General features: G+C 38.1%; 2 protein-coding genes across 6 annotated transcripts in view; both read right to left on the minus strand.

Moving 5' to 3' along the window:
- LOC114046167 (E3 SUMO-protein ligase RanBP2-like) overlaps positions 1-643 on the minus strand; it is a 76,362-nt gene extending 75,719 nt beyond the window's left edge. The window contains exon 1 of the mRNA XM_027866411.1: positions 461-643. Coding sequence (XP_027722212.1) covers positions 461-532 — 72 coding nt within the window. The 5' untranslated portion in view covers positions 533-643. The remainder of the gene's footprint in view (positions 1-460) is intronic.
- Positions 644-11,411: 10,768 nt separating this feature from the next.
- The window catches only part of LOC114046253 (LIM and senescent cell antigen-like-containing domain protein 1), a 208,919-nt gene continuing 192,799 nt past the window's right edge, over positions 11,412-27,531 (minus strand). For 4 of the 5 annotated variants that reach the window (XM_027866528.1, XM_027866530.1, XM_027866529.1 and 1 more), the window contains 8 exons: positions 27,103-27,169; positions 25,787-25,907; positions 23,630-23,779; positions 22,191-22,341; positions 20,792-20,884; positions 20,200-20,248; positions 18,437-18,512; positions 11,412-12,860 (listed from right to left, as the gene is read on the minus strand). In XM_027866528.1, coding sequence (XP_027722329.1) covers positions 12,746-12,860; positions 18,437-18,512; positions 20,200-20,248; positions 20,792-20,884; positions 22,191-22,341; positions 23,630-23,779; positions 25,787-25,907; positions 27,103-27,169 — 822 coding nt within the window. In that variant the 3' untranslated portion in view covers positions 11,412-12,745. Of the gene's footprint in view, positions 12,861-18,049; positions 18,228-18,436; positions 18,513-20,199; positions 20,249-20,791; positions 20,885-22,190; positions 22,342-23,629; positions 23,780-25,786; positions 25,908-27,102; positions 27,170-27,531 lie in introns of those variants that run through there. The other variant, XM_027866531.1, reaches the window with a different exon arrangement.

The following is a 27,531-nucleotide window of genomic DNA, read 5'->3' on the forward strand; positions in this document are numbered from 1 at the left end:
CGCGGCCCGAAGAGGGGAGCAGATGGGCGGGGGCGGAGGCGGGAGAAAGCAGGGGGAACGCGCGAGCCGCCGCCGCCGCCGCCGCCTTCCCCCGGCCCCCAAGATAAACACTGACGTGGGAACGAGCGGCGCGAGAGGTAAAGGTCAGCGTGAGGGGGGAGGGGTGACAGGGCCGCTCTCCCCCGCCCCACAGCTCCCGCCTCTCCCCGTTTCCCAGGCGGCCCTAGCGCGCCGTCCCCATCTCCCTCCTTCCCTCCCCCGCCCACCCTCGTGGATTGGCGCGCGCCACCCCGCCCCAGGCGCCGCGCGGGCGGCCGGCGGCTCAACGAAGCGCCACTGGGGGAAAAGGAAGAGGCGGCGGAGGTGGGGGTGAGCGGTGATGGGCCGGGAAGCCGGGCTCCCAGCTCCTCGGACTCAGAGAGAGGTTGTCTGTCCCTCCGTTCGCCAGCTCGTCTCTTACCTCTCGAGGGGAGGGGGCGGAGCCCTGTACCGAGGCGATGTACCGCTCCACCTCGGCCTTGCTGCGCCTCATCGCCCCAGTCACGCAGTCCGTGGACTCTCCGGCAGTCCGGCTCGGGGAGCCCGGCAGCGTTCTCCTTACGTCTCCGGGCTCGTTGCGCCTCAAACTTAGTGACGCCGCCACCGTCCCCGGGGCCTAAACAGCGGGCTGACGTCATCTGCGTGTCGCGTCAGTGCTGCGCGCCGCAACGCTGACGGAGGCGATTCCGCCGGAGGCGATTCCGCCGGGGAATCCCGCCCCGAGGGACTGACTGACTGACGACGGACTGCGCGCCGGGGGCGGGGTCTGCGTGGCCGCAGCTTGGGGAGGGAGCGGGCCGGGCTCCGAGGACGTCCTTGGGCCGGAGGCTAGCTCGGGACCTGTAGCCATTCAAGTTCTGGCCCTTCCGCCGCCCCCTTGGACTCTGCCCGGCCCTAGCTGGGCCGTGGATAGGGTGGGAGCGCCCTTAGAACGGACCCCCCCCCCCGACAGGGAGAATGTGAAAGTGCTTTGGAAAAAGTGAAAAGCCACGCAGAAATAACGCAAGATGACTTCACAGTGTATAATCGATATTATATTGCTCGCCTTCTCAAGGCGTGCAGGAGGGAGGGGGAGAATTTGGAACTCAAAATTTTTAAAATTGAATGCTAAAAATATATAATTGGGAAATATTTCACTAAATATATATATAATATATACACATATATACATATACATATATATTTAATTTTAAAAAGAAAAGCAAGGTGGTGGTGTCGTTGATCTGACAGGACTAGTCTCATCGGTTCTACCTTCATTCAGGTTGTCTTTAAACTGTATGTTACAGATGCTGAGTGAAATGAGCAGAACCAGGGGACCATTGTACACGGTAACAGCCACACCTTGCGATGACCACCTCTGATAGACTTAGCCCTTCTCAGCAATGCAAGGATCTAAGACATGTCCCAAAGACTCATGATGGAAAATGCTGTCCACATCCAGGGAAAGAACTGTGGAGTCTGAATGCAGATCAAAGCATACTAGTCCCTTTTTTTTCTTTTCTTTGGCCTGTTTTTTTCCCTTTTTTTTCTGATTCTTCTTTCACAACATGACTAATATGGAAATATGTTTAATATGATTGTACATCTATAGTCTGTATCAGATTTCATGCTGTCTTAAGGAGCGGGGAGAGGAGGGAAGGGAGAGATTTTAGAACTCAAAAATCTTAAAAAGCGAATGTTGAAAACTAAAAATAAATAATTTATTTTATTTTTTTCTTTTAGGCAATTGGGTTTAAGTGACTTGCCCAGGGTCACACAGCTAGGAAGTGTCAAGTGTTTGTTCTGAGGTCAGATTTGAACTCAGGTCCTCCTGACTTCAGGACCGGTGCTCTATCCACTGGGCCACCTAGCTGCCCCTAAATAAGTAATTTTTAAAGACATTAACTGTATATTACTTTAAAATAGCTAGCATATAAGAGAGAGTTTTAAAGAGCTTTTCATATAGCCCATTTGATCCTTGAAATAGCCCTGGGAAGTGGGTGTAGTTATTAAACCCCTTTACAGAGAAGAATATTGAACCCCCAGGATCACAAAACCAGTAAATTCCTGGGACAGGGATTTGTTAAAGGGAGAATTCACCCGGAGGAATCCACTTTTATGGCAGAAAAGCAGTTCTGTAGTCCAAGCGAGAGAGGGTGATTAGGAGAGGCACTTTGTAGGGTTAGTTAGGTGGAAGGGTCCTATTCATTGTGGCTTACCCCACAATGAAAGCAGCAGAGTGCCCTGCATCTAAAGGGCTGGGGGGAAGGAGAAGAGAATAAGTATTAAGGGCCTGCAATGTGCCAGGCACTATACTAAGCACTTGACAAATATTATTTGATCCTCACAATCTGGGAGGTGGATGCTATTATCATCTCCACTTTACAATTGATGAAACTAAGGTAGACAGAGGTTAAGTGACTTGCTCAGTACAAAGCTATTAAATGTCTGAGTTTGTATTTGAACCCAAGATCTTCCTGAATCCAGACCCAGTGCTCTGTCTGTGACACCTAGTTGCAGTAGGCAATGTTTTCCTGACTATAAAAATAACTTTTCTACTAGTCTAAATTTTTTTTACCATTGGAGTAATTAATGGGGTTTGTAACCCTCCTATGCTAACCCTAAGTCCCCTTCTCTCCAGAAGACCATAATTAAAATGGACATACTAAAGAAGCCCTTTATCATTAGAATAGATGAGTTTATTATAACTACACACCTTGGATCAGGAGAGGACAGAGAAATTTTACTAGAGGGGAAACAAGGCTTGGACAAGTTCAGGGCATAGGAGAGAGGGGAAGATGGTCTTCCTTCAATGTCTGATTTAGGTCCTCAAATTCCAGCAGTTGTAATTAGATGAGTAATTTCATTTACATAGTGATAAAGCCTAGTGAATAAACAGTCATTTCAGATTCATTGTGAACCCATTTTGGGGTTTTCTTGGCAAAAATACTGGAGTGGTTTGATGGTTGTTGTTCAGGTAGTTTTTCAGTCATGTCTGACCCCACTTGGGTTCATATCCTGCCCCTGATAGATACTGGCTCTGTGACTCCTGAGCAAGTCACTTAAACTCACTATTCTAGGCCAGAGATGTCAAACACAGCCCATGAGTCCAAATTAGATTAAAATGTATTTGGGGAATATTTAACAAAATAAATGTAAATGCAATAAAACAAAGATAACATTATGTTCTTAACAAGTCAGTTTTCAGCCCACGGGAATCCTTATGCATGGATTAATGGCTCCATTTCAATTTTGAATTTGGCACCACTGCTCTAAGCAATTCTCTAAAACAAGGGGCCTTAACATGAGGTTTTTTAAAACAATTTTTGAGATATTTAAAAATAAAAAACATAACTATTTTAATATAATTGGTTTCCTATGTATTATACTTTATGCATTTAAAAACATGACTCTGAGAAGGGGACCATAGGTCTTACCAGACTACTCAAAAGGGTCCATGATTCAAAAAAAGATTAAGAATACTTCATATGGGGGCAGCTAGGTGGCACTGTAGATAGAGCACCGGCCCTGAAGTCAGGAGGACCTGAGTTCAAATCCGGCCTCAAACCAAACACTTGACACTTACTAGCTGTGGACCTTGGGCAAGTCACTTAACCCCGATTGCCTCATTTAAAAAAAAAATACTTCATATGGAGGAAAAAGAGAAAAGACACAGCCTTAGGGAAAATACCAATCAGTAGTTAGTGGGCATGATCTGAATGAAGATCTAGCAAAGGAGACAGAAGGAAGAGTCAAACAGATAGGAAGAGAACCAGGAGAAAATAAAGAAAATTTGGAGAGAAGAGACTATCTAGGGTGTCAAACAAGAATGAGATCAAGACAGATGTTATAAATTGGTTTTGTTTAATAGCTTTTTCTATTTTATGAGAGGGTCCTGTGGAGGTTGGGTTGGGGAATGGCAGGGAGAGGTTGGAGATCACTGGAAAATGACAGTTATGTATAAACAAAAGACATCAATACAACTTTAAAATGTAAAAATAAGCTAGAGAGGGCTAGTAATATTGTAATATAGAAACACTGGAAGATTTCCCAATAAAATCAGAAGTGAAAAAAAGATCATCATCATTATTATTTGACATAGTTGTAGAATTACTAGCTAGCTATAGCAATAAGGCTAATTAAGGAAATAAACACTGGAAAAAAAAGGAAAAATTGACAATTTACTCACAAAACACTAAAGAATAAAAAACAATTCAGCAAAGTAACAAGATATAAAATATCAATAAGAAAATATATAATAAGAAAAAATCACCAGTATCTCAGTATTACTAATAAAAACCAGAAAGATGAGAGAAAAACAAAAATATAATTTAAAATAACAAAATTCATTACATATTTGGGACCTAATATACCAAGATACAATCTATGTAGTAAATAGCATGCTGAACTTTGAGTCTAGAAACTTGAGTTCAAATTCTGTGACCATGGGAAAGCCCTAAACCTCCCTGCACCTCAACATCTTCATCTATGAAATGAGAATAGCTGTAATGCCTGCCTTACAGGGTTGTATCAGATATGCTACAGTAAGTATAGTACTTTAGTATGTAACTGTGTATTGCTATTATTATTAGCTATAAAACTCATTATGGAAGTAAAGTCCTAAATAATTGGGGAACATTTAGTGTTCCATGCTTCCAGAAAACTACCCCAGGTTCAAGACATTTTATGAGTCAGCATTCACTAAAAACCATTGATCACAAGGCCCCACCAATGTGTTTCTTTTACTGGGTCAATCAAAGAACATATCAATTCAAAGCAAAAGATATTAGCTCAAACAGCACCACAAAATAAGGGAAAAATAAAGATCCCCCCCCCCTTATACCATATTACTAATAGAAATGGGGACACATATATGAAACATGTGTGGTCAGGGTACAAACCTGGCAAGGGAAATTCAAGTTTCTAATACTGCAGAACCACCATCCTCTGGTGAATACTTTGGGTAAAGGATTGCATGGAGTATTCAGGGAGGACTAGCACCTCTGGTGCAAGGGCTTGCCTGAGCCCTTTTCAGAACTGCTCATACAATCTTTGGTGTCCACCTGCCACTCAGCTTTGATTTGTGGCTCAAAGAAGCTGTAGCATGTGCAGTGGCTACACCCCAGGAAACTGTCTCAGCAGACAGGCTAAACCAAGTTGAGGGTAACTAACAGGACTCAAACCCATTGATGAGTTAGGTGATGTCTACCCCAAACATGAGAAGACTTCCCCTGGAAGAATGGGGTGGATGGGAACAAATTGTTCCAGTGGCCATCGAGGCGACTGAAAAGCAGGCGTTGTAGAGCTCTTAGATTTTGGTCATGCATCAAAGCTGCCAAGGTCATCATCCACTGCATCCTGAGCCCTCACCACACATCTCAACTTTTGTCAATAGACTTTGGTGGCTCTGGAAGAGAGAGTGAGGCTGATGACTCTGTGCAATTCTGCCTCACTTAAATCCAATTCACTCCCCAGAGAAGACATCACCTGTGACGTCTTTGGTCCTTTTTTTTTTTTTTTTTTTTTTTGGTGAGGCAATTGGGGGTTAAGTGACTTGCCCAGAGTCACACAGTTAGTGAATGTTACATGTCTGAGGCCGGATTTGAACTCAGGTCCTCATGACTTCAGGGCCAGTGCTCTATCTACTACGCCACCTAGCTGCCCCTTGGTCCTTTTGAAAAATGAAGGATGCGCAATAACTTTAGGTGAAATGTTTTCTCTGCTGAGCTGGGATCTGTCCTTTCAGTCTCATATTCTGCTCTGTTCTCTGATCAGCATCATCTCAACTGGTCAGCTGGTTGTCAGCTGTTCTCTTCTGCCATCTACAAGATAGAGGTTATATAGTTCATCCTCTCCCAGACTAGACTATTGGGAGTCAGATTGTGGGCCTGAAGACTGGGGTGGATCTGGGCTCTGAATTATCTCAGGGAAGTCTGGGGTTGGGGGTGGGGAAAAGGGGTGGAGAGAACATCTAAGTCAGAGTGAATATCCATTCCAATGGGACCTGGGCAATGGAGCAGAGGAAAGGAAGGGCTGGATGAATCTTGTTCCACTTTGTTCCCCAAAGAAAAACTCCTACTAGTCCATTTGATGTTGGTTGGCTTCCGGGCAGCAAGAAAAACCAGCAGGAGTGGCTGCTGTGGGGGGCTGGAGCCCTTCCCATCCCCTGCCCACAAGGCAATGGACACTTGAAAATAATAGCTAGTTATTAGCTATTATTAGCTAGTATGTATTACTATATTAATTAAATAGTATATAAAATAGATATCATAACTTACTTGTATTATTATAACAATATATGTATATTGATATATGTATAATTATATTATGAATATGAGATATATAATTACAAAGTAGATCATTAGAAATATAAGCTATATTATATTACATTAAGATAGAATTATATTAATTATATAAATCATATTATTATATAGCTAATACATTGATGTATTAATAACAGTTAACTACGGATAATAATAATAGTTAACATTTATACAGTGCCTACTACAGAGTAGGCACTGTACTAAGTGCTTTACAGATTATCTCCCTAGATCCTCATAACCACTCTGAGAGGTAGGTGCTTTTATTGTCCCCATTCTGTATTTGAGGAAACTAAGGCAAAAAGGTTAAGTGACTTGTTCATGGTCACCCTGCTAATAAGTGTCTGAGGCCAAATTTGTACTCAGATCTTCCTTGGTTCCTGCTTCCTGGGTCATTCAGCTACCTGACGACCCAACAAAAGCAAGAGTAAAACAGGACGAATTAAAAGAAATGTAGACAAACTTGTGCCTGGTAATGGAGTGAGGAAAGCAGACACAAAATAACAATATACTCAGTAATTACAACTATACAAAATAGGACAGTGAAACAAACAAAACTCAGACTAAATAAAATGGACATTGTTGCTATTAATTTGTTAAAGTTAAAGGTCACATCCTTCCCCTAACAGTAAAATACAGAAATGTAGGGATGTATAGGGTGTTCAGGGATGACTAGCACCTCTGATGTGAGGGCTTGCTGAGCCCTTTTCAGGTGTCCACCTGCCACCCAACTGTCACCTGTGTCTTCAAGAAGCCGTAGCATGCACAGTGGCCACAGCCCACACTGTCTTGGTAGATGGGCTAAACCAGGTTGAGGTAATAAACAGGCCTCAACTACCCCAAGCATGTGAAGACCTCCTCTGGCAGAATGGGCAGATGAGAACAATTTGTTGCAATGACTGGATCTGAACTCAGGAGGAGGAGTCTTTCTTACTCCAGCCCTGACACTCTAATCACTGAGCTATCTAGCTATCCTTATTTCATCCTACCTACCTACAAACATGCCCGATCTCCCTAGAGTTAAAAAAACCTTCACTAGATCCTACCATCTTTTCAAGCCAATAGTCCTATCTCTTCCCTTTTCCAGCCAAACTCCCAGAAAAAGTTCTCTTCTGCCCATTGTCTTAATTTCTTCTCATTCACTTCTGAATCCTTTGCATTCTGGCTTCTGACTTCATTCATTTGGTTGCCTTTTCTCAATTCTCATCCTTTTTAACTTTGTAGCTTTTGGTACCGTTGTCTACCCTCTACTCTTGGCTTTTTGTTGTTGTTGTTGTTGTTGCTGTTTTTAGGCAATTGGCATTAAGTGACTTGCCCAGGGTCACACAGCTAGTAAGTGTCAAGTGTTTGGTATGAGGCTGGATTTGAACTCCTGAATTCAGGGCTGGTGCTCTATCCACTGTGACACCTAGCTGCCTCTACTCTTGAATGTTCTCTCCGATCCAAGTTTTCATGACACTGCTTTCTTATGGTTCTCCACCTGACTGTTCCTTCTCTAATTCATTTACTGGATCATCATTCATATCATACCCCTAAAGGTCAGGTGCACAGATCTCCACTCCTATCTTCTCTCTCTACAAACTCTCCCTTAGTGATCTCATTAGAAACAAGAGATTTAATTATATCTATGCAGATGATTCACAGATTTCTACATTTAGACCTAGTCTTAAGGTAACTGGGTGGTATAGTGGATAAGGCACAGGATCTAGTCAGGAAGATCTGAGTTCAAATCATGCCTTGGACACTTACTAGCTATGTGACCCTGGGCAAGTCATTTAATCTCTAACCTCTGCCTTGGTTTTGTCATCTCTAAAATGGGGGTAATAATAACATCTCCCTCCCAATGATATTGTGCAAATAAGATGATGTTTTAAGTGCTTTATAAATTTTAAAGTCATAAATACATATATATGCTAGTTATTATTATTATATTAGTTTCTCTCCTAAACTACAGTTTTGCATCACCTACTGCCTATTGGATATTTTGAAGTAAAGGCCCCATAGACATCTCAAACTTAACTTGTCCAAAACAGAACTCATTACTTTTATTTCCGGTTTTGGTTCTTGAAATGGGGTTTTGTGCCAGAGCCAGGCTCTACCCACTGCCATGCTTTTGGGTGGGGTGGTTGGCTCTGCTCGATCTCATCCTTGGTCCTTAATTTTGCACTGAGCCCTATTTCTCCAGGATGTCCCTCTCTCATCGCCTTCAAGACTCTTTTTGGCATCTCAAGACAGAATGCTAGGGACTTCAGATCCCTGACTTTGAGCTATCCTGATTGAAATGATGTGGCTGGTTGGCATAAAAATAGCTTCCCACCGACATTCTCTGCTCCTTGAGCCTTCCAATGTCCCCAACCCAGGGCTATATGATGGGAACTCTTTGCTCTTTCTCTTTTCAGACACACAGCCTCGTGTGTCTGAAATCTTTTCCCCAATTTTCTGCTTTTGTTCTAATTTTGATTACATTGGTTTTATTTGTACAAAACCTTTTTAATTTAATGTAATCAGAATTATCCATTTTACATTTCACAATGCTCTATCTCTTCTTTATTCATAAATTCTTCTCTTATCTATAAGTCTGAAAGATAATATATTTCATGTTCTTCTGATTTACTTATATCTCCTTTTATGACTATGTCAGGTATCCATTTTGACTGTATCTTGGCAAATAGTGTAAGATATGATTTATACTTAGTTTCTGCCAGCCTGCTTTCTAGTTTTCCTAACAAATTTTTTAACCAAATAGTGAATTCTTGTCCCCAAAGTTTAAATCTTTAACTGTGTCAAACACAAGGTTATTATAATCATTTCCATTCTGTATTGCATGTCTACTGTTCCATCTTTTAATTTCTTAACCAGTACCACAGAGTTTTGATAATTACCACCTTATAATGCAGTTTAAGACCTGGTACTGCTAGACCTCTTTCCTTTACATTTTAAAAAAATTGTTTCCTTTGATATTCTTGACTTTTTGTTCTTCCAAATGAATTTTATTTTTTCTAGCTCAATAAAATATTTTTGGTAACTTAAATGGGAAAGCATTGAATAAGTAGATTAGTTTAGGCAGAATTATAATTTTCATTATATGAAGCTTTCCTTGTCTGGCACTCAGATATAAGTTCTTTGTATTCTGAATTTTCTGTGTGGTAAGAGAAAATCGGTACTCTATTTGATATATTATTAGTATAAGTGCTTGTTTAGGAACAGACAGCCTTTTTTTTTTTTAATCATTTTGTAAAGACCTAGCTACAAGCTTTATGCTAATGTGCCCACAGAATAAGTCAAAGAATGATTTATGAGAAGTCACTCAAGTCTGAAGAGGTCCTAGGTAAATCCTGGGCCATGGGTTACACATGTGTTTAAACATGGGTCAGATCATGTTCCCATAAATATAACTCTCTAATATAATTATATGTATATATACATATAATATGTATATTATATATATGTATATAGTTGCATATTACTGCATATTTGGGTGTATAGTTAGCCCATACATAACATGAGTAGCATTACTTGCCCTTTGACACCATCAAAATAGGATTCATAGTATCTCAAAACCATTCAAATAAAAAACAGTGCACAATAGGCCATTGTTAATTATTATAAACATTTATTAAGCACCAAGGGTATACTGCTAAATAAGACATTAAAATATTAATTTAGTGTCCCTGACATCAGGCTTACAATCTAAAAGAAGTCACATATTTAGGTGTATTATTAGACTGTTTTATAATTTCTTTCACTTGGAAAGAGCTATTTTAGCAAATAGGTAAGGCAACATAATATCTTATTTCAAATATAGTGTTAATAGTCAATTTTCCTTTTACCTTAACATGTTCCCCCTACATATATTTGGCTTATTTCTAAGAGACATTGCACCCACTCGTGTAAGTAAGGGCCATAGTTTATTTCATAACATTTAGTTTCTCACATAGAGGACTTTAAATGCTAAGATAAAGATGGAGAACAGACTGCTACGGTGTCCTACAAACTGTGAATCTTAGCTAGCGCCTTACTGACCTGTTACGGATCCTTGTGGTCAGAACAAGTCCTATGGACAAGAGTTGTCAAGCAGGCAGCTTGTCTTTGGCATTTCCCTCCCCAAGAACTCTCTCCCTTCCCTGAAAGTCTCTTCCCCTCACACTGCCAGTGACTCTAATACTTCCCTCCATGAAGGACCTAGCGTGTGATAAGCAAATCTACATTAGAGAATTAAGAGATATTAGCCCTCTCAATTAATCTGCATTTTAAATGAGGACTGGTGGGGACATTAATGCTCAATACAAAGAAATGAATTGTTAACGATAAAATATCAGTTATTAGGGATGTACTAGTAGGCAAAAACTTACTGTGCCTACTTATGTGTTAAATATGTCCTGATTAGGCCCCTGCAATGATACTTTTTTTTTTCTGTGTCTCTCCTCTGCCAAAGACTTCTGAAGATTGTGTTGATCTTTTTAACATCCAGACTAATTTTTTAAAATTCGGTACAACTTTTTGACTGGTACTGAAAAAGTATTTCCTAGGTCTTATGTTGCTGGTCATATCTGAGATGATAAAGGCACAGTTTTGAGGAAGAATAATCTAAGGTTTGACTGCAAAAGTTACTTTTTGCATCTGTAGACCCTAAAACTTGCAAATAACAGGAACCCAATACATACTAGTTGAAGGAACACATTTAACTTTAAACTACATATAGATTCTATGTTTTACATGAGGCTGACTTCTTTGGGCTACCATAATGTTAAAACACTGAAAACAAAAACCCATGTAATTTGCTGCAGCAAGTTTGAAATCATTACCAAAATTTACCTCGGTGAAAGTTATCTGGGAAACAACTACTTATTCAAAGTATTCAAGGGCAGCCTAGTACTTCCCAGTCAGTTGATTCAAAAGATGGAAAAATTGTAAAAAAAATTTCCAACGATGTTTTGGCAAACTGATTTTTTTCCCCACTAGAATTCATTTTGAGCACTTTATCTTGGACTGATCCTGATGACAGAAATAGCAGTATTTTTAAAAATGTTCCCAGAATTGCATTTTTATTATGTAACAAATCCATATGGAAAGTTAAGTTGAGAAACTGTTGGGTATCTTTTATTTTGGGGCTAAAATTCCCCTTTTCAAAAATGCTTCTGACCAATCTAAGGTCACTTCTACCTCCTTTCTGTTAAAAAAAAAAAAAAGAATCTAAATGGATAGTGAAACTGAAATAGAAATTCTAAAGCATAATATGTACATCTCTCACTTTCTGAAAGACAACACATAGTAAATTCCATGAGCTTTAGCTGGCAACATATTAAAAAAAACCACATATTTAAGGCTATGGTAAAGGAATTTGGGTTTACTAGTCTAATTAAATTCACTTGGTTTTTTTTTTTTATTTGGTATTGTACCAAGCAGCAAGAATTTGTGATTAAAAGATGCAATTTTCTAAGGCAAAGTGTGTTTGATTGTATATAAAGCATAGCTATTAGAGAGAATATTAAAAGAAGTCTGACCAATACAGATACATACATTCACTGTTTTTAAGTGTCAACATTCCAAGATTACATAAAATTGAGTTTTACGTCCTATTCTAAGACTATAGCTTTGACATTAAGCCTAGAATCATGATAAGAATACTTGCTTTAATACATTAAAAAATACTTCATATGTCCAATATAGTTAAAGTATAATGTATTTTCAAATACCTGGTATAAATTCTCTGCACAAAAAAAAAAGAAATTTTAAAAAATGCATACATATTTGCTAGATATCCTAACTACTATATTATGTATCTGAATGAAGCACTAAGATTCATAAAGAATAAGAGTAAAATACAAAACCATGCAGGATAATTATTGCATTTAACAGAAAAATGCAAAATTCAAGTAATTCTGAATAAATTTGTTTTTTGTCTTAGTAACCTGAAAGTCAAGATCTTTAATCTGATGCACAAAAAGTTTAAGATTTGCTTGTTAATTTTTGCTCAATGGCAGTAATTTTCTCTTGACTCTGATTCAAAATTATTCCAAAATTTGGTAGCTGAATCATCCAAAAACTAAGACTTTCATAAAAATAAGTTAGGGTTTTTTTTGCCTGAATTAATTTAAATTTAATCATATGAAACTTGCTATGCAAGTACAGTCTATCTACAAATGAGTTTCTGTTGAGAAGGCAAATACAGAATTTCAGCTGTGTCCTAAATATGGCCATACAAAAGTTACAGTTCTTCAAGGGAAAGAAGAACAGTATAACAACATTGTGAAGCTATTTGTGTACAGAAGCTTTTAAATCCTCACTCTTATGGGATAAAACCTTGTAGGAGGGTGAATGAAATCAAGTAACACGGGTAACATTTCCTTATCTTTGCATATGAAGGAAGAAATTAAAAAACAAACAAACAAACAAACAAAAAGTAATTATTTCCTCCCCAAGGTTTCAGCCAATTTCTTAAGTCTTTTCTTCAGTTCTAACGGAAACTTCTCGTAGCATTTCTTACAGACAGGCTTCATGTCAAACTCCACAAATTTATTCCTAAAAATGTTTTTTAAAAGGGTAGGGGGAGGGGAGAGGAAGAAGATACATTAGTGGAAATGTTTCAAAAATGACAGCTCAAATAATATGAAGTGATTTTATTGAGTCAAATTAACATATCATGATATCCTTCCTGTGTAAAAAAAAGACTAAAGTCTACTCCTTGTCACTGTGGCAGAAGACACACCTATCCAGGTCTATACTGATAGTTTTATTATGCCAATGAACATCTGGGTGTTCATATTTAAATTGGCCATTTCTAGGCAATGGAAAAAAAAAAATTGTACAAGTTTGCCTTGCTTTAAAAAAGCTGTGTTCCTGAAATATTAGCCTAATCTAATTTTGGTCATTTTAATTGTTTTAAATGAACTGTTGGGGAGCTCTCTATTTAAAGCAACCTTTTTAGTGAATCCTTTGGTAAACTAGAGAATCTTTTAGCAATGCTAGTAATTTTAATTTCTCTTCTGTAAGAATAGATTTATGGGATTATAAGCATATCATTGCGTCACAGGACTGCTCTGATCACTTGGTAGCAACCTTATATTACCCAAGATTTTAGATTAAGTGGCTTTGAGGATTTTCTCCTTTCCTGAAACAAAATGGGTTTTCCCACAAAATACTTACATTTTGACCACAAAAAAAGTGATAATGATAAAATGGTTGTTCACACTACAAAATTTCACAGAAATTAAAAAGCTTTTGAAAATTCTTAGTACCCTTCCCCTCCCAATCCACCATGGCTTATTTTGTAACTGTATACAGATCCTGTCTGTATACTGCATATAATATCAAAAATCAAACAGCACAACTTTCACTTCACAGAAAAACTTGGAGTAAAGAGAAAAAAAGGAAGATTGTGCTAGCTCCCACTCCACGGCCAGAAAGTGGATACCTATGGTGTACTCATTTCAAAAAGACCACCTCAGTGATTTGCTAGTTTTGGAATCCAGGGTCAGGAGTATGAAATTAAATAGGGTGAATATGTAATTCCTTAATGTTATCCAATTCTTTGAAATTCAGTCAACAAGCATTTAATGAGTGAGCAGAAATGCTCATATTAAAAAAAAAAAAGAGGAAGAGAGAAATGGATGAAATACTTCAGATTTCAAAAAATTCTATGGTTAAGTAGCAATTTTTAAATCAACAACATAATAGCAGCACTAAATTAGATGTGAGCCTCAACAAAAATTTAACATATGAGCAATTTTGTTATTAAAGTTAAATTATTAACAATTTGCCCTTAAAAAGAAGATACTTTGGATTTTTACACCAATTTGGAAAGTACTTTTTGGATCTTCCTGTAAAGAGGTTCTTCTTTCACGGACAATTCAAAGAAGGGTTATTTTCGATTAGAATAAAAATACAGATAGGTTCCATCAGTACAAATAATGAATCCCCTGCAGAGGAAGCATGTATTCAAATTCACACTACTTGAAGTTATAATTATGTAAAATATGGTCATTGGTTCCAACCTAATGGAAAGATATAGTGTGAATCTGAATAATGTTATCACTTCAGGGGGACTCATTATTTGTATTAATAGGGACCTAGATGTACTTAAATATTTCAGGTAAGTAGTTTCATATAAGACATTTTTTTTTTTTTTATTTTTAAGCAATTGGGGTTAAGTGACTTGCCCAGGGTCACACAGCTAGTAAGTGTCAAGTGTTTGGTCTGAGGCCGAATTTGAACTCAGGTCCTCCTGACTTCAGGGCCGGTGCTCTATCCACCTCACCACCTAGCTGCCCCTAAGCTATCTTCCTTGATTGTATTTGCATCCCCAGCATTTAGTGCAGTATCTCCCACATAAAAACTGCTTTATAGATACCTTTTCTTTCATTCATTCAAATATCATTATTAGATTATATATTTTCCACAAAAGTCATCCTATCACCAAAAGTACTGAAGAATGCTACTCCTTTTAACAAAGTTAGACATTGCCACTACTTTCTAGAAAGCTTCTTGCTAAACTGTCCGTATTCTCATTGTTCACTGCTAAATTAGAGTCCCTGTCTAGAAATTTAAGTGTAGAAAAGAAATACAAAATACTGTTATGATAAGGTAACTTTTTGGAAGCTTAGAACACAGACAAGGATAGAAGAAATAGGAAAAGCATGCTTGCTGTGCAATAGGATGTAAGAGGATGAAATACTGTTGTTTGAATTCTGAAATTAAATATTCTTTGTAACTGTCCATAAAGAGATTTAAAAAATGGTAGTGTCAAGACAATTTGTAGGCAAATACACATACTAAATATTTTTTTCTGCTTTTTAATGATAAAGTCTTGAATAGATAAAAAGGACAGAGTCTACCAGACAGGTAAACACATCAAAAGGGCTTTTAAGGAATAATTTTAGGTTTACATATATGAAATTCTTGAATGACTACTATGTGTTTAACACTTTTAAGTACTGTGGTATCATAAGAATATAGTTCACATAAAAAAATATTACAAAATTGTAAACCAAGGGCTAGGAATCAGTAAGCCAAGATATGTCAAATTAAAATTCACCTACATATATGTGAGGCACTGTGCTAGGTATTAGGAATGCCAAGACCTACAGGATTTAGAATCTAGACCCTGTTCTCACTAAATTTGCAGTCTAATTGGGGGTAGTAGGATTAAGGGGAAGGCCTCTCAAAGAAGTGTTAATTGACTTGTAGCTGTTAGGAGGGACAAGATTTCCAAAGATCAAGAAGGTACTGAGGTAGTAGGAAGAGAGGGGAATGGGCATTTTAGGCATAGGTGGGTGACAGAAGCAAAGGTATGAAGACAAAACAGAACTAGAGGAGAAAGAGGAATCAACAGTAGTCCAGTTTATCTGGAAGGGAGAGTACATGAAGGGGAGTAATACAATAAATGTCTGAAAGGATGAGAGCCAGACTGAATGTTTTTGAATGCCAAGATTAGTTTATATTTTATTTATCAGGCAATGGCAAGTCAAGACACTATGGGCTGTAGAGTAGTGAAGATTTAAAAAATAAAGTAATAAAATAAGATTATTTGAACAACGTTGTAAAGGATGGATTAAAGACTAGATACAACGGCTGAGGACCAACTGGGATGTTACTAGTCAAGAGGTCTGAGGTTACAGGAACAGAAAGGAAGGGGGAAATTTGAGACATATTGGCAAGGTAAAACTGACAAGACTTTGCAACTGATTGGTTGTGAGTTAGAGAGAAGAGTCAAAGGTGATTCTATGGTTATAAGTCAGGAAAGACTGGGAAGAAGGTAGTGCTGTCAATACCAATGAAGAATTTAGGAGAAAGGGCAGGTTTTGAGGGGAAGATGAGTTCAGTTCTGGACATGTTGAGTAGTGGTGGGACATAAAAGTGGAGATAGTCATTAGGCAGATTGGTACAAGTAAAACACTAGAGGATGGTTAAAAATCTTCTTCACGGGGTGACAATTAAAGCTGTGGATTCTGATGAATTTACCAAGGAGAGAGAAGAAAGAATGCAGAAAATAGTGTCAAGGACGGAATCTTGGAGGAAAAACTTAAGGGGTGGAAGGAGCCCACAAAAGAGATAAAGAGAGGTCAGAGAGACCATGGGAATTTGGTTACAGAAAGCGAGGGAAAGATATATTATTAAGAATGGTAGAGATCAACAATGTAAGTACAACAAAAAGATTATAAAATATAAGAACAGAAAAAGAATAATGTATTGTGATAAGAAGGTCTCAGTGACCCTACAATGAGCTTTTTCAGTGCAGGGGGGGCAGGAAGCCCAATTACCAGAGACTGAGTAATAAGTGAGTGGCAAGGAAATGGAGGCAATATTCTGGAAGTGAATAAGATGAGAGAATATAGGGTCATGGAGGTGTTGGCAAGGGACAGGGATGGGGAAGAGGTATTAGAGGGGAGAGTAGCATGGCCAAAGAAAGGATTTCCTTTTTGTTCATAGACTGGGAAGACTTGGGCTAAACAAAAAGACACTGAAGATAATGAAAGATGGGGAAGAAAACGTATGATGGAGCAAGGTCACAGAGAAAAATGGAGGGGACCAGACTCAGGACACAGCTAGAGAAAGAGACTAGTTCTGGCAAGGAGAAGGGCTATCATCTTCACCAAGAATGTAGAGAATGAGGAAAGAACAGGTAAGGATATCGAGAGGTTTGGAGAGAGAATATTTGTTAAGTGCTTAGGCACAATGCCTGACACTATATAAATATTGGCTGTTGTTGTTATTAGGTAAAAGAAGGGAGCTTAAGGGAGCCCATATTGTGTGGACTCAATTAAAGCAGGAGTTGAGGGCATCTGGTGACAGGGGAGGAAATGAGGTGAAACTTGAGGGCCTAAGGAGTAAAGAGGAGAGTCAATATGAGACAAGATCGTCGTGGAGCAGTGAGGACTCAGCTGAGGTTAGTTAAGCATGGATCAAAATGGATCCAATCATAATTTCCTCCAGCAGCATTCAGAGAGCAGGAGCAGAGGAAGAGGCAGGCAGTAGGGATTACCCAGCGGATGAGGATCAGCAAAGTAGAAACAGAAGAAAGTCAAGCACACAGGGGTAAGAAATATTTACAAAGCTCTCCCACTCTTCTTAACCCAATCAAGATTCTTCTCCTAATAAATCCATTTATTTTCAGGCACCTAAGTGATTCAGTGGATAAAATTCTGGGCCTGGAGTCAGGAAGACCCAAGTTCAAATCTGGTTTCAGTCACCTAACTGTGTGACACTGGCCAAGTCACTTAACTTCTGTTTGCTTCAGTTTCCTCATCTATAAAATGGGGATAAGAGTCTACCTTGAAGGGTTTTTGTGGAGATAAAATGAGATAATATTTGTTAAGTGCTTTGCAAACCTTAAAGTGCTAGTATTATACTAGCTATTATTTTAGACTCTGACACCTAGTTAAAATAAAAAGAGCTTAAAAACAAAACTACTGATCTTGCAAAAAAAAAAAAAAGGCAACATACTTAAAACAGGATTAGTTTAATCATGGACCTGTCTGAAAGGTTTTCCAGCTTTATAATTTTGATAGGTAATCTAACTGGCAGACTCCAGATGCACACACAATAATGACCAGTATTTCAACCTCTTTGATGGTCACAAACACATGAGAGAGAGAGAGAGAGAAAGAGAGAGAGAGAGAGAGAGAGAGAGAAAGAGAGAGAGAGAGAGAGAGAGAGAGAGAGAGAAAACACACAGAGAAGAGAAAAGAAAAAGTTCCTGAAGCACTAACCAAAGGAAATGCTGAAAGAAGGGATAGAAAAGTTTACAAACAGACTGGCTTTTTCTTTTTCTGCTTGTCTTTATCCTTCGCTTCTTTCTCTCGTTTAGCAAGTCGCCGCTTAAATTCTTCTGGCATTTTCTCGTAACAGTGTTTGCAGACTGGTTTTAGATCAATTTCAATAAACTTATCCCTTTGAGCAGAACAAAGAAGAGACAGAGGAAAGAACACGGGAGAGTTAAAGAAAGAATCTCTGATTTTAGGAGCCCCGGTAAGAAAGGATAAATAAAAAGTCAAAATCATAGGATAAGTTTCTTTGAAACTCTACACATACTTTTTCTTTACCTCTCATCATTTTTTTCACTTCTAAAGATTCACGCAGACTCAAATCACAGAACTTACTTGAGAGTTAACTTAGTGTTGCAAGTAGAACAGGCGAAACAGTTCACACACCAGGCCTTATTCAGGGCTGAAACAACTAGAAAAAGAAGGAACAGACTCTGTCAGTAGTCATAAGGTTGCTAGTAATGCGTCAAAAATATCTAAAATTCACTTACTTAAAATGCAGCTAAAACTATTTCATTCCTTTGCTTTGGATCAGTAGCCATCGGCAATGCAAGTGGGAGCATTGGCCAAGTCAAAAATCTTACCTCATAATAAAGATTTAAACTAAATGGGGTCTCGTCCAAATTAAAAGTAAAACAAAACCTCTCATAAATTTAATCTAACTGCTCCAAATTGGGTATTCATTTATTCACCTTTGAGGAGTCTATCTCCCTGGCTGACAAACAGAACAACACTTAAGAATGACTCTTACCATTTTTAATGTTTTTTCTTTAAAAAAAAAAAAAAGATTAATTGCAAAGCTAATATTTGACATCAATACAACTAAATAACATGCTTGGAACCTATTTACATTTAAATAAATTTCAACACAAAGTATCTTACAACTTTTTAGTTACTCCTTCTCAAAATCCATCAGGATTTTGTGTCCATTCATTTTTCTCTTCTTTGGTTTTAATCAGAATGTATCCTATTCTTTTGTCTTTTCATTATTTCATAAAAGTCTTTCTAGATTTTTTAATATTCCTCTTATTTGCCTTCATTGTATTATAGCATTCCAGTACATTATTGCATCACAGTTTAACACCCCCCCTCCCCAAATACACACATACACACACACACACACACACACACACACACACACACACACACACACACCCCTTTTTCTACTGGTAAACTACTCCCTTTTTCTACCTGGCAAGCTGTTTTGTACAGGAAAGAGTTAAGCGTTGTTGACTTCCATAGATTTCATTGCTTGCTTTCTGAACACTAATCCTTTTGCCAATTGCATGGGGGCAGTGTATTTGAGAAAGTATTTCCTGAGTGAGGCCATGTCTGCAGAGAACCATAAAGCATGCCGGCATCCAGGATGTTTCTGGTAGAACTGTGCTTGACAACCATTTCCAAACACAGCTGTTTCCTTTCTGTTCCAGTCAATTAGAACTACCCGATTACCAAGGTACAAGAGTGATAAGAACTCCAGAAATGCTTCTTGGTGCCTGTGCCAGCGCATCAGCATCTGCAGGGTTAGGGCTGTTTTCCCAAACAACCCCAGGGACTGAAGTTGCTCCTCATAAACGTATACCCTCAGCCTCCATGGTTTGTAATCATAGTTAGTACGAAAATAAAACAGGATCCCTCCCCCCCAGTCCATTAGCAGTTTGTAACAATGGTTCCCACACTATTCATCGTCATATCAATGACACATCTGGTAGGAGTGAATGTCTGTGATGAGGAGAAGCAGAGGATCAAATGCTATGTCATCCTGAAGTCCTTATTTAAAATTCCTCCTTACCCACAGTCTAATTCTTTGGGAATTTAGGCTTATGATAACTGACTGAAATAAATATGATGTTGTATTTAGAATCTGCTTCTTTAGCCATGAGTGTCGCATAAGATATGAAATAACTATTCTAAGCTCAAGGTGGTAAGCATCTTTCCTTTTTTCAGTGATAACTCTGACTCTGCTGACAGCGTCAGAGCCTCATTCCATAATGACAGAAAGAGAAATGAGGATGATAGTCACATTCTATAAATAACAAAAGGCAAGCTCATTCCTTGTGATTTTCTACATGTTTCGTAAGATCTAAACAGAGGCTTACCATCCCCTTCGATGACACGGTTACAGTGGAAACAAACATCGCCAAATAGCTGTGGATCAGAAAAAAATAAAAAAGGAAAGTTTAAAACTTCACTGGCAATACAAAAGGAACCATTCTACATCTCTTTCATGCTTAGAAACAAAAAATATTGGGTACCAGGAACTAATAAAAATTACTCTTCAGATTAGCAATCTAATTGCTCACAGTAGAAAGTTGGCAAAAAAGAATAACTCACTTTTCCTAATGTTGAAAAAAAAACCCATCTCTATAACAATGCATTCAATTTTTTTTACTGGCGGCTTCAGCTTTTTATATCACCTTCATTTGTGAATATATCTTTATTCCCTCCCTTACCTAGGAAACCACCCCTTCTAATAAAGAATAAAAGAGAGAGGGAAAGAGAAGGAAAGACTAAACAACCTAATAACTGAATCACATAGTTGTGTTCCATATACATAGTCCCCAAACTCTGCTAAGAAGGGAAGGAGGTCACTTTTATGTTACTGGGTTTTTTTTTTTAGAGAGAAAACCTTACAACTCATAATATAATAAGCATATCTGATTTGGAAAAAAAAAAAAGAATAACAATCACCTGATTGTAGTGAGTTTCACAATATGCCAGACCCTTCCTTTCATAATGACGATGCCCAAGAAATGGTTTCTCACACTTGGCACAGACAAAATGCTGCAAAGAAATTATACAGATCATTTCTGAGTTGCCTTGTTTTACTTTAACATTGACAGTTGAATGTTGAAACTCTGAAACACAAAAATCTACATGTGACAAACTAGCCATTTCTTTTTGACCACTGAGCAAAATTCTAAACTCTGCCCTCTAGAAACCTGGAACAGGCTGCTTTGGAACATGACCTACTCAAATGCAAATTCAAAAAAGGGATGAAGATTTTTTTGATGCAGATATGAGGGAGCACCAGTGATGTGGAGAACATGTATCAGAAAGACCCACAGTACAAATCTGATACTCAAAAGATAACTCTGTACCAGGGTTTCCCAACAGTTTTTTGGTTGTCATACTCTATCCTTACTCCAAACCCAGATTTCAGTAAATTTCCCCACACTCTCTATTCAAAATGAAAGGAAATAAGTTCTATTGTTTAGCATGCATATATATATCTATATCTATAGATATATATATACACATACATACATATATGTGTGTGTGTACAAATATATGTATATATAAGGAATAAAATAGATGTTAATTTTTCATAAAGAAAAATTTATTTAGTACAAAACATTTTTTGTAACATAAAGTTGTTAGATGTTTATCAGAACACAGTAAAATAAATTAGTAAGACCCTTGATTTGGTTTGTCAGCTAATAGCATTGTCCTTTGTGTAGTTTTTGAAGGAGATAACTGCAAATCATGTTCAGTCTCCAGTTTGTTTTTTCCTTTGGATGTGATTGAGAGTAAGACTGAGATTCAGAGATAACTTGTTATGTTTGCCTTGTAAGCATCTTTGGTAAGAATGAAATAGGCTTCGACAATTCTGTGACTTCACTGACTAGAAATCAATTCGGATTTTCAGATTATGTGGGAGATCAATTAGCTTGTCTTTCACCAAGTCACTGCCACTGGGATTCTGTATCTAAACCTCATTCATTTGGTTTTGATCCAGAGGAATTATTCCTTCAGTCATCTCTTTCAGGTTTTTCAAATGCTCTACAATGTTCCCTCCCCCTTTCCTACCTCACCCCCAAACCATTCTCTCTCCATTCCACAAATGTTTTCACTAATTTGACAATATCTGTAATACTTTAGTAGGATAATATAGTTATTTACAAAATATCCTCTATGTTTCCTTAAGAAGGTTTCTTGGGGAGTGTGTACCACAGGTTGGGAACACCTATACCCATCATTGAAAGATCTCAAAAGCATTCCATGACCGCAGCGTTCTACCTCAAGAGGAAATGTTTAATAGTTTTCTGTATTTATTGGAAAAGAGTTATTCTCACAGCCAGGTTCTTACCTCCACATGCCATTGCTTGCCCATAGCATTTACAACACGTCCTTCAATAGGCCGTCTACAGGCTCCACAAATGGGGACCCCCATTTTGTCATGACATGGCAAGCAATATAGTTCTCCCTTCAATTCACGAGCATCAGCAGTCAATTCTTTCCTGTCATCAAGAAAGTTAGCAAAATTAGCATACATTCAAGGGACAAGAAAAAAAAAACCAGGCAATATTTTTTATCTAATGCATTCTCTGTAATGATTTTATTTTTAAGGACATCATTAGAAAGTCTCTCTCTCTCTCTCTCTCTCTCTCTCTCTCTCTCTTTCTCTCTCTCTCTCTCTGTCTCCCTCTTTCTCTGGTTGCTATTCTCTTAAAATTCAAGGACTAAGAGAGAACCAGGGATCACAGTAGTCTAACAGGAGATTTGGGCTCTTTAACTCTTGTCAAAACCATACAGGCTGGTTACAGTGTGACAGAAAATCATATTTAAGATAACATAATATGGATACGCTGCAGGGGAAGTCAGATACGTACCACCAAGTTAACAATCACATTTATCTTTCTTCCTGTCATGAGATTTCATTTTATTCTAGCTAGATCCTCTCATCTTCTAGGTTCTAAATGTTATAGCAAAACAGTCACCATTGCTAAGAGCAGTCTCAATGCCACTATCAAAGCTGAGGGAGTTTTTTCTTTATTAGTAAAAATCTATTTCCTCTCCATTCTGCTGGCCACCACCCAAGAAAAAAGACAAACAAAACCCTCGTAACAAATATGCATTGTCGACCAAAACAAATTGTGAGAGTCTTTCAAAACTAAGCTGGGGACCAATTTTATTTAGTACTATTCATTATATTCATAATATAAATAATGTTGCTATGAAGAACAGCCATTTCTCTTCTATAGATAAGGTAGTATAAAATGGGAAGAGCCTGACCGAAGCCTAAAGAAAATATTTAAAACTTCCTTTTAAAGTCATTAGCTTTCCTTCTGTTTCATTAAACCATTTGCCAGGGCTGCTCAAAAAAATCAAAAGGAATGGTGTGAGTTTTATTTCTATTTGATATTTTCTGTGCAATAATACTCACTACTCTAATGAAGGTGTTAATGGAAATTAAATGGACAGTGGGTCACAAGAATGAGAACATAATTCATAAGCTAGATGATTAAGTCTCTGAAAACATCCAAGCTGATAACAACACAGAAGAATTTTATTTTAACCTTACAACTCCCTCTCCTCTACCCTAACTCCTGACAATACAGCCTACAGAGCACTTTTTAAACGGGCATTCTTCCTTTCTTGATAGCTAATTGGTAGAAAATGAATACTTCATAACATTTAAAGATGGAAGGCATTTTTAAAGACAGAAAACAGTGTTCTTTTAAAATTGAAATCAAAACAAACTAAATCATTCTGATTTAAATAAAACACTTAAATAAAATATTTTACCCGCAGTTGGCACAGTTAAAATGATCTGGATGGTAAGGGTCATTCTTGAATATAAGAGGCTGCTCATCAATGATGGCATGGCACTTTTGGCAAATATATTTCCCAAGGCCCCTGGCTTTCTCACGATTATGACAAGGACGACAAAGGTGTCTAAAAAGAGCCAAAAACGAAGATCAAATCCAGTAAATTTGTTTATTTGGAATGTTATGTGCTGAAATTAGGAAAACAACTTTAAGGATTTCCCCCGTGACCTAGAAAAATAAAAACAGAACCTTTTAAGGGAAACCCAAGTTTCAGACAGGAAAAAATAAACCCAAATCCAAAGCGCATTCATCTTTGGCCACTAGGGGGCCTAAACATTTAACAAGATAAAAGGATACAGAATCATAGATTTAGCTGGAAGGGACTTAAGAGGTCGTTGTATACAGCCCCCTCATTTTACAAATAAGGAAACTGAGGCCAAAAGAGGTTACGTGGCTTGCCCAAGGTTGCAGATATATTAAGTGGCAGAGCTGGGATACCAACCCAGACAATCTGATTCCAAATTCCCCACACTTTTCATTGCACCAGAAAAGGCTGGAGGGGAGGGGAGGTGGTGGTGGTAAAAGAAAAGGAACACTTCTTAGTATTTAAGGAGGGAGGAAGACAGTTCAGGACATAAAATGGTAACCAAAAAAAATAAATTAAATAAAAAAAAGGTTTATAGATACTTTTTACAATAGCTGTTTTAAACTGTTTCCTGATACGCCCTACTCATTGAAAGCTCTCTTGCAAGTATGAAAAATAGTTGAGCCAAACCAATCAAAACAGTAACTGTCTTAACAATGTGTGCAATGTCTCAACATTCTGCACGTGCAGTTCCCCACATCTTTAAAAAGAGGAGGGAAGAATATTTCTCATCATCTGTTAATTAGACCATGACCTGACCATGTGTTTTTATGGTTATACAGGTTTTGAAGAGAACACATTCCAGCATATCCTGCCCAGCTGAGAATGAGTGGAGGAAATGCACAAGCTAATTGATTGAAGTTTGATCAAAGCAACTCATGAAGACCGTCTGTGACAGCATGGACAATGGCCTGGGATCTGTCCCTGGAAGCAGTACTTACATGAGTGAAATCTTTGGGAAGATTTAAGGACTGAGGAAGGGTGGAGGAAGTCCAAGCAATGGCTTTTCCCAGAAGAAATCAGTTTTAAAACTACAAAGAATTTGATTCAGACCGTATTCACAATAATAATGGAAAGAGTTGTGGCAATAGGAACATGTTCATTAAAAGTGCTCTTTGGGAATATTATAGAAATAATACAAGTCTAAAAGACAGAAGAAGTAAATGTCACAGTGTGAGCTTCTTGCTTGCTACCAGATGATCTTCAATAACCTGCCAGTCTCTTTTCTGAATTCAATGCAATTCGACAAACATTTATTAAGCAGCCAGTCAGTGAAGTGGAAAGAGCTCTGGACCTAGCATCGGGAAGACCCAAGTTCAAATTCAGACACTGACTAGCTGTGTGACCCTGGGCAAGTCACTTGACTTCTGTCTGCCAAAGTTTCCTCAACTGTAAAATGGGGACAATAAGAAGAAGAATATGAATATGAATAGCACCTACATCTAAAAGTTGTTGTGAGGATTAAATAAGTTATTTGTAAAGCACTAAGTACAGTGATGGTACTTAGTAGGTATCTCATAAATGCTTATTTGCTTGTTTTTTTCCCCAAAAACTATAAGACCCTAGGAATACACATTCCTATGTCACCTTTTTTTTTCCTTTTTTTTGCAAGGCAATTGGGGTTAAGTGACCTGCCCCGGGTCACACAACTAGTAAGTATCAAGTGTCTGGTCTGAGACCGGATTTGAACTCAGGTCCTCCTGACTCCAGGGCCAGTGCTCTATCCACTGAGCCATGTAGCTGCCCTTCCTATGTCACCTTCCACGAGCATCCTGGCGCCCTTTCCTAGCAAATGAGTAGAACAGGGGACTTCAGTCAGTCAACATAGTGAGTTCATTCCTTCAGACCTTATTTCTATTCAGATTTTGAGAATTGGCCCCTAAAAAGCCCTGGACAGGGAGGAGGAGGAAAAAAATTGACATTGAAAATTGTGATAATTGCTTTCCGGAACCACAATTTTTGTTTGACATGGATGGAGTCAGACCCTACCTCCCAGCATTCTTGACAAACCCGATGTCTGCTAGGACTTGTTGGCAGAGATCACAGCAGAAGCATCCAGGGTGCCAGCTGTTGTTCATGGCTTTAATAACTCGACCAATGATAAATTCACCTGCGAGAAAATAAAATACCAGGCTGCTTAAAAGGGTGTCAAAGATGCTAGTGCTGAAGACAACAAGGAAAAGTTCCAGAAGAGACAGTTTCTCTATTAATGACGATTGCATTTGTACGTGTGAGCACAAGTGTGTGTGTGTGTGTGTGTGTGTGTATGTGAGAGAGAGAGAGAAATAGAGTAAAAAACTCTGACTGAGAGAATTTTCTATGTGAACGTCCGACTAGTGCTTGTTATCCTCAAGCCATAGTTTTATGATTTCACCTTTTCACCTTTCAGTTGCTGCTGCTGTTTGTCCTTTGTTCTCAAAGAGGACCAATAACGTCATGAGGGTGATGTCTTAACTTGTGAATGAACAAGATGTTAATAAGGCAGAGCTGCACAAAGTCATCAGCCTCACTCTCTCCTCCAGGGTCATCAAAGACCAGTGGCAAGACAAAGGTCAAAATGACTGGTGATGGCTTAGGATGAAGTGGGTGACCTTGGCCTTTCTAAATGAAAGTCTTTCTATATTTCTGAAACGGGCCTTTCTTTTACTCGACAATGGATTTTCTTTTATTTGCTTATATTATTGCTAGTAAGGGACAGCACGAATAACTGAAATTCACAGATACCTTAAAACCTCCTTTTAAGCCCATAGTTAATTTCTTTTGCCACCACATATTTGCTAAGGTTCATACAGTAGTGATTCCAGTTTCCCTTGCTCTCTGTACAAATTCTGATGGAGGGGCTAAATTGCTAAAAGGCAGAGGGAAAAAAGGACAAGCAAAAGACCTGGCTAACCTATGAACAATGGCTGAATGTCTTCCTCCTTTAAATTCATTTCTTTTTTTCCTTTACATGGAACCAGAAAGCAAAGGCTTTCCCATTAGGCTGCACAAGTGCATGAAAAGTATATTGCAAGCTGTTACCTAACAGAGGATTGAGTCAATTGAAATCTATTTGTGCACATTCTGAAAGTCTCAAGCCCTCATGAATTAAATTCATTTTGAGGTATGTATGTTTGTTTTGATGCCCCCAAAGCTATTTACTCCCTAAAGACATTTTGAGAGGTTTACTAAGTACCTTGAAGTTGTTTTGTAGGTTTAATGGAGACTGTTATAATCTACACTTTTTAATCCAGTTTTGTTGACTTGTTTATATATGGAGAAGATGTAAAAAAGATTGAACATCTTGTCTAGGTGCTATGACTTACCACACTGGTGACAGCATGGGGCAAAAAGCATCTGAAAATCATGTTCACAGTACTTCCTTCCTTCAAACTACAAGAAAAATACACATCAGTTAATATGTGTTGAGCATCACAGGGTGTAAATGGCACAATGCTATGAAGAAACACAGAAAAAGAGTTACTAAACAAAAATTCCTGCTCTACAAGTTTACCAATTCACTTGAGATAAAACAAACATTGCTGAAGTAGAGATTCTTTTGTATATATTTATATATAAATACATTTGAGAATCAATATACAAACACATGATTTGGTAGAAAGGTCAAATTTAGGCTAAGTCTGAACTTGTACTTCTTGCTTATTTAAGGATGGATTCCTGGAGGCAGCTTCAAGCTGTCGGTGGAAAAACAGTTTAATGAATGAGACTGACTTTAAGGTGGCTTAGGGTAAGAG

This window comes from Vombatus ursinus, unplaced genomic scaffold (assembly GCF_900497805.2).
Source record: "Vombatus ursinus unplaced genomic scaffold, bare-nosed wombat genome assembly UNPS02014781.1, whole genome shotgun sequence".
NCBI classification, from domain to species: Eukaryota; Metazoa; Chordata; class Mammalia; order Diprotodontia; family Vombatidae; genus Vombatus; species Vombatus ursinus.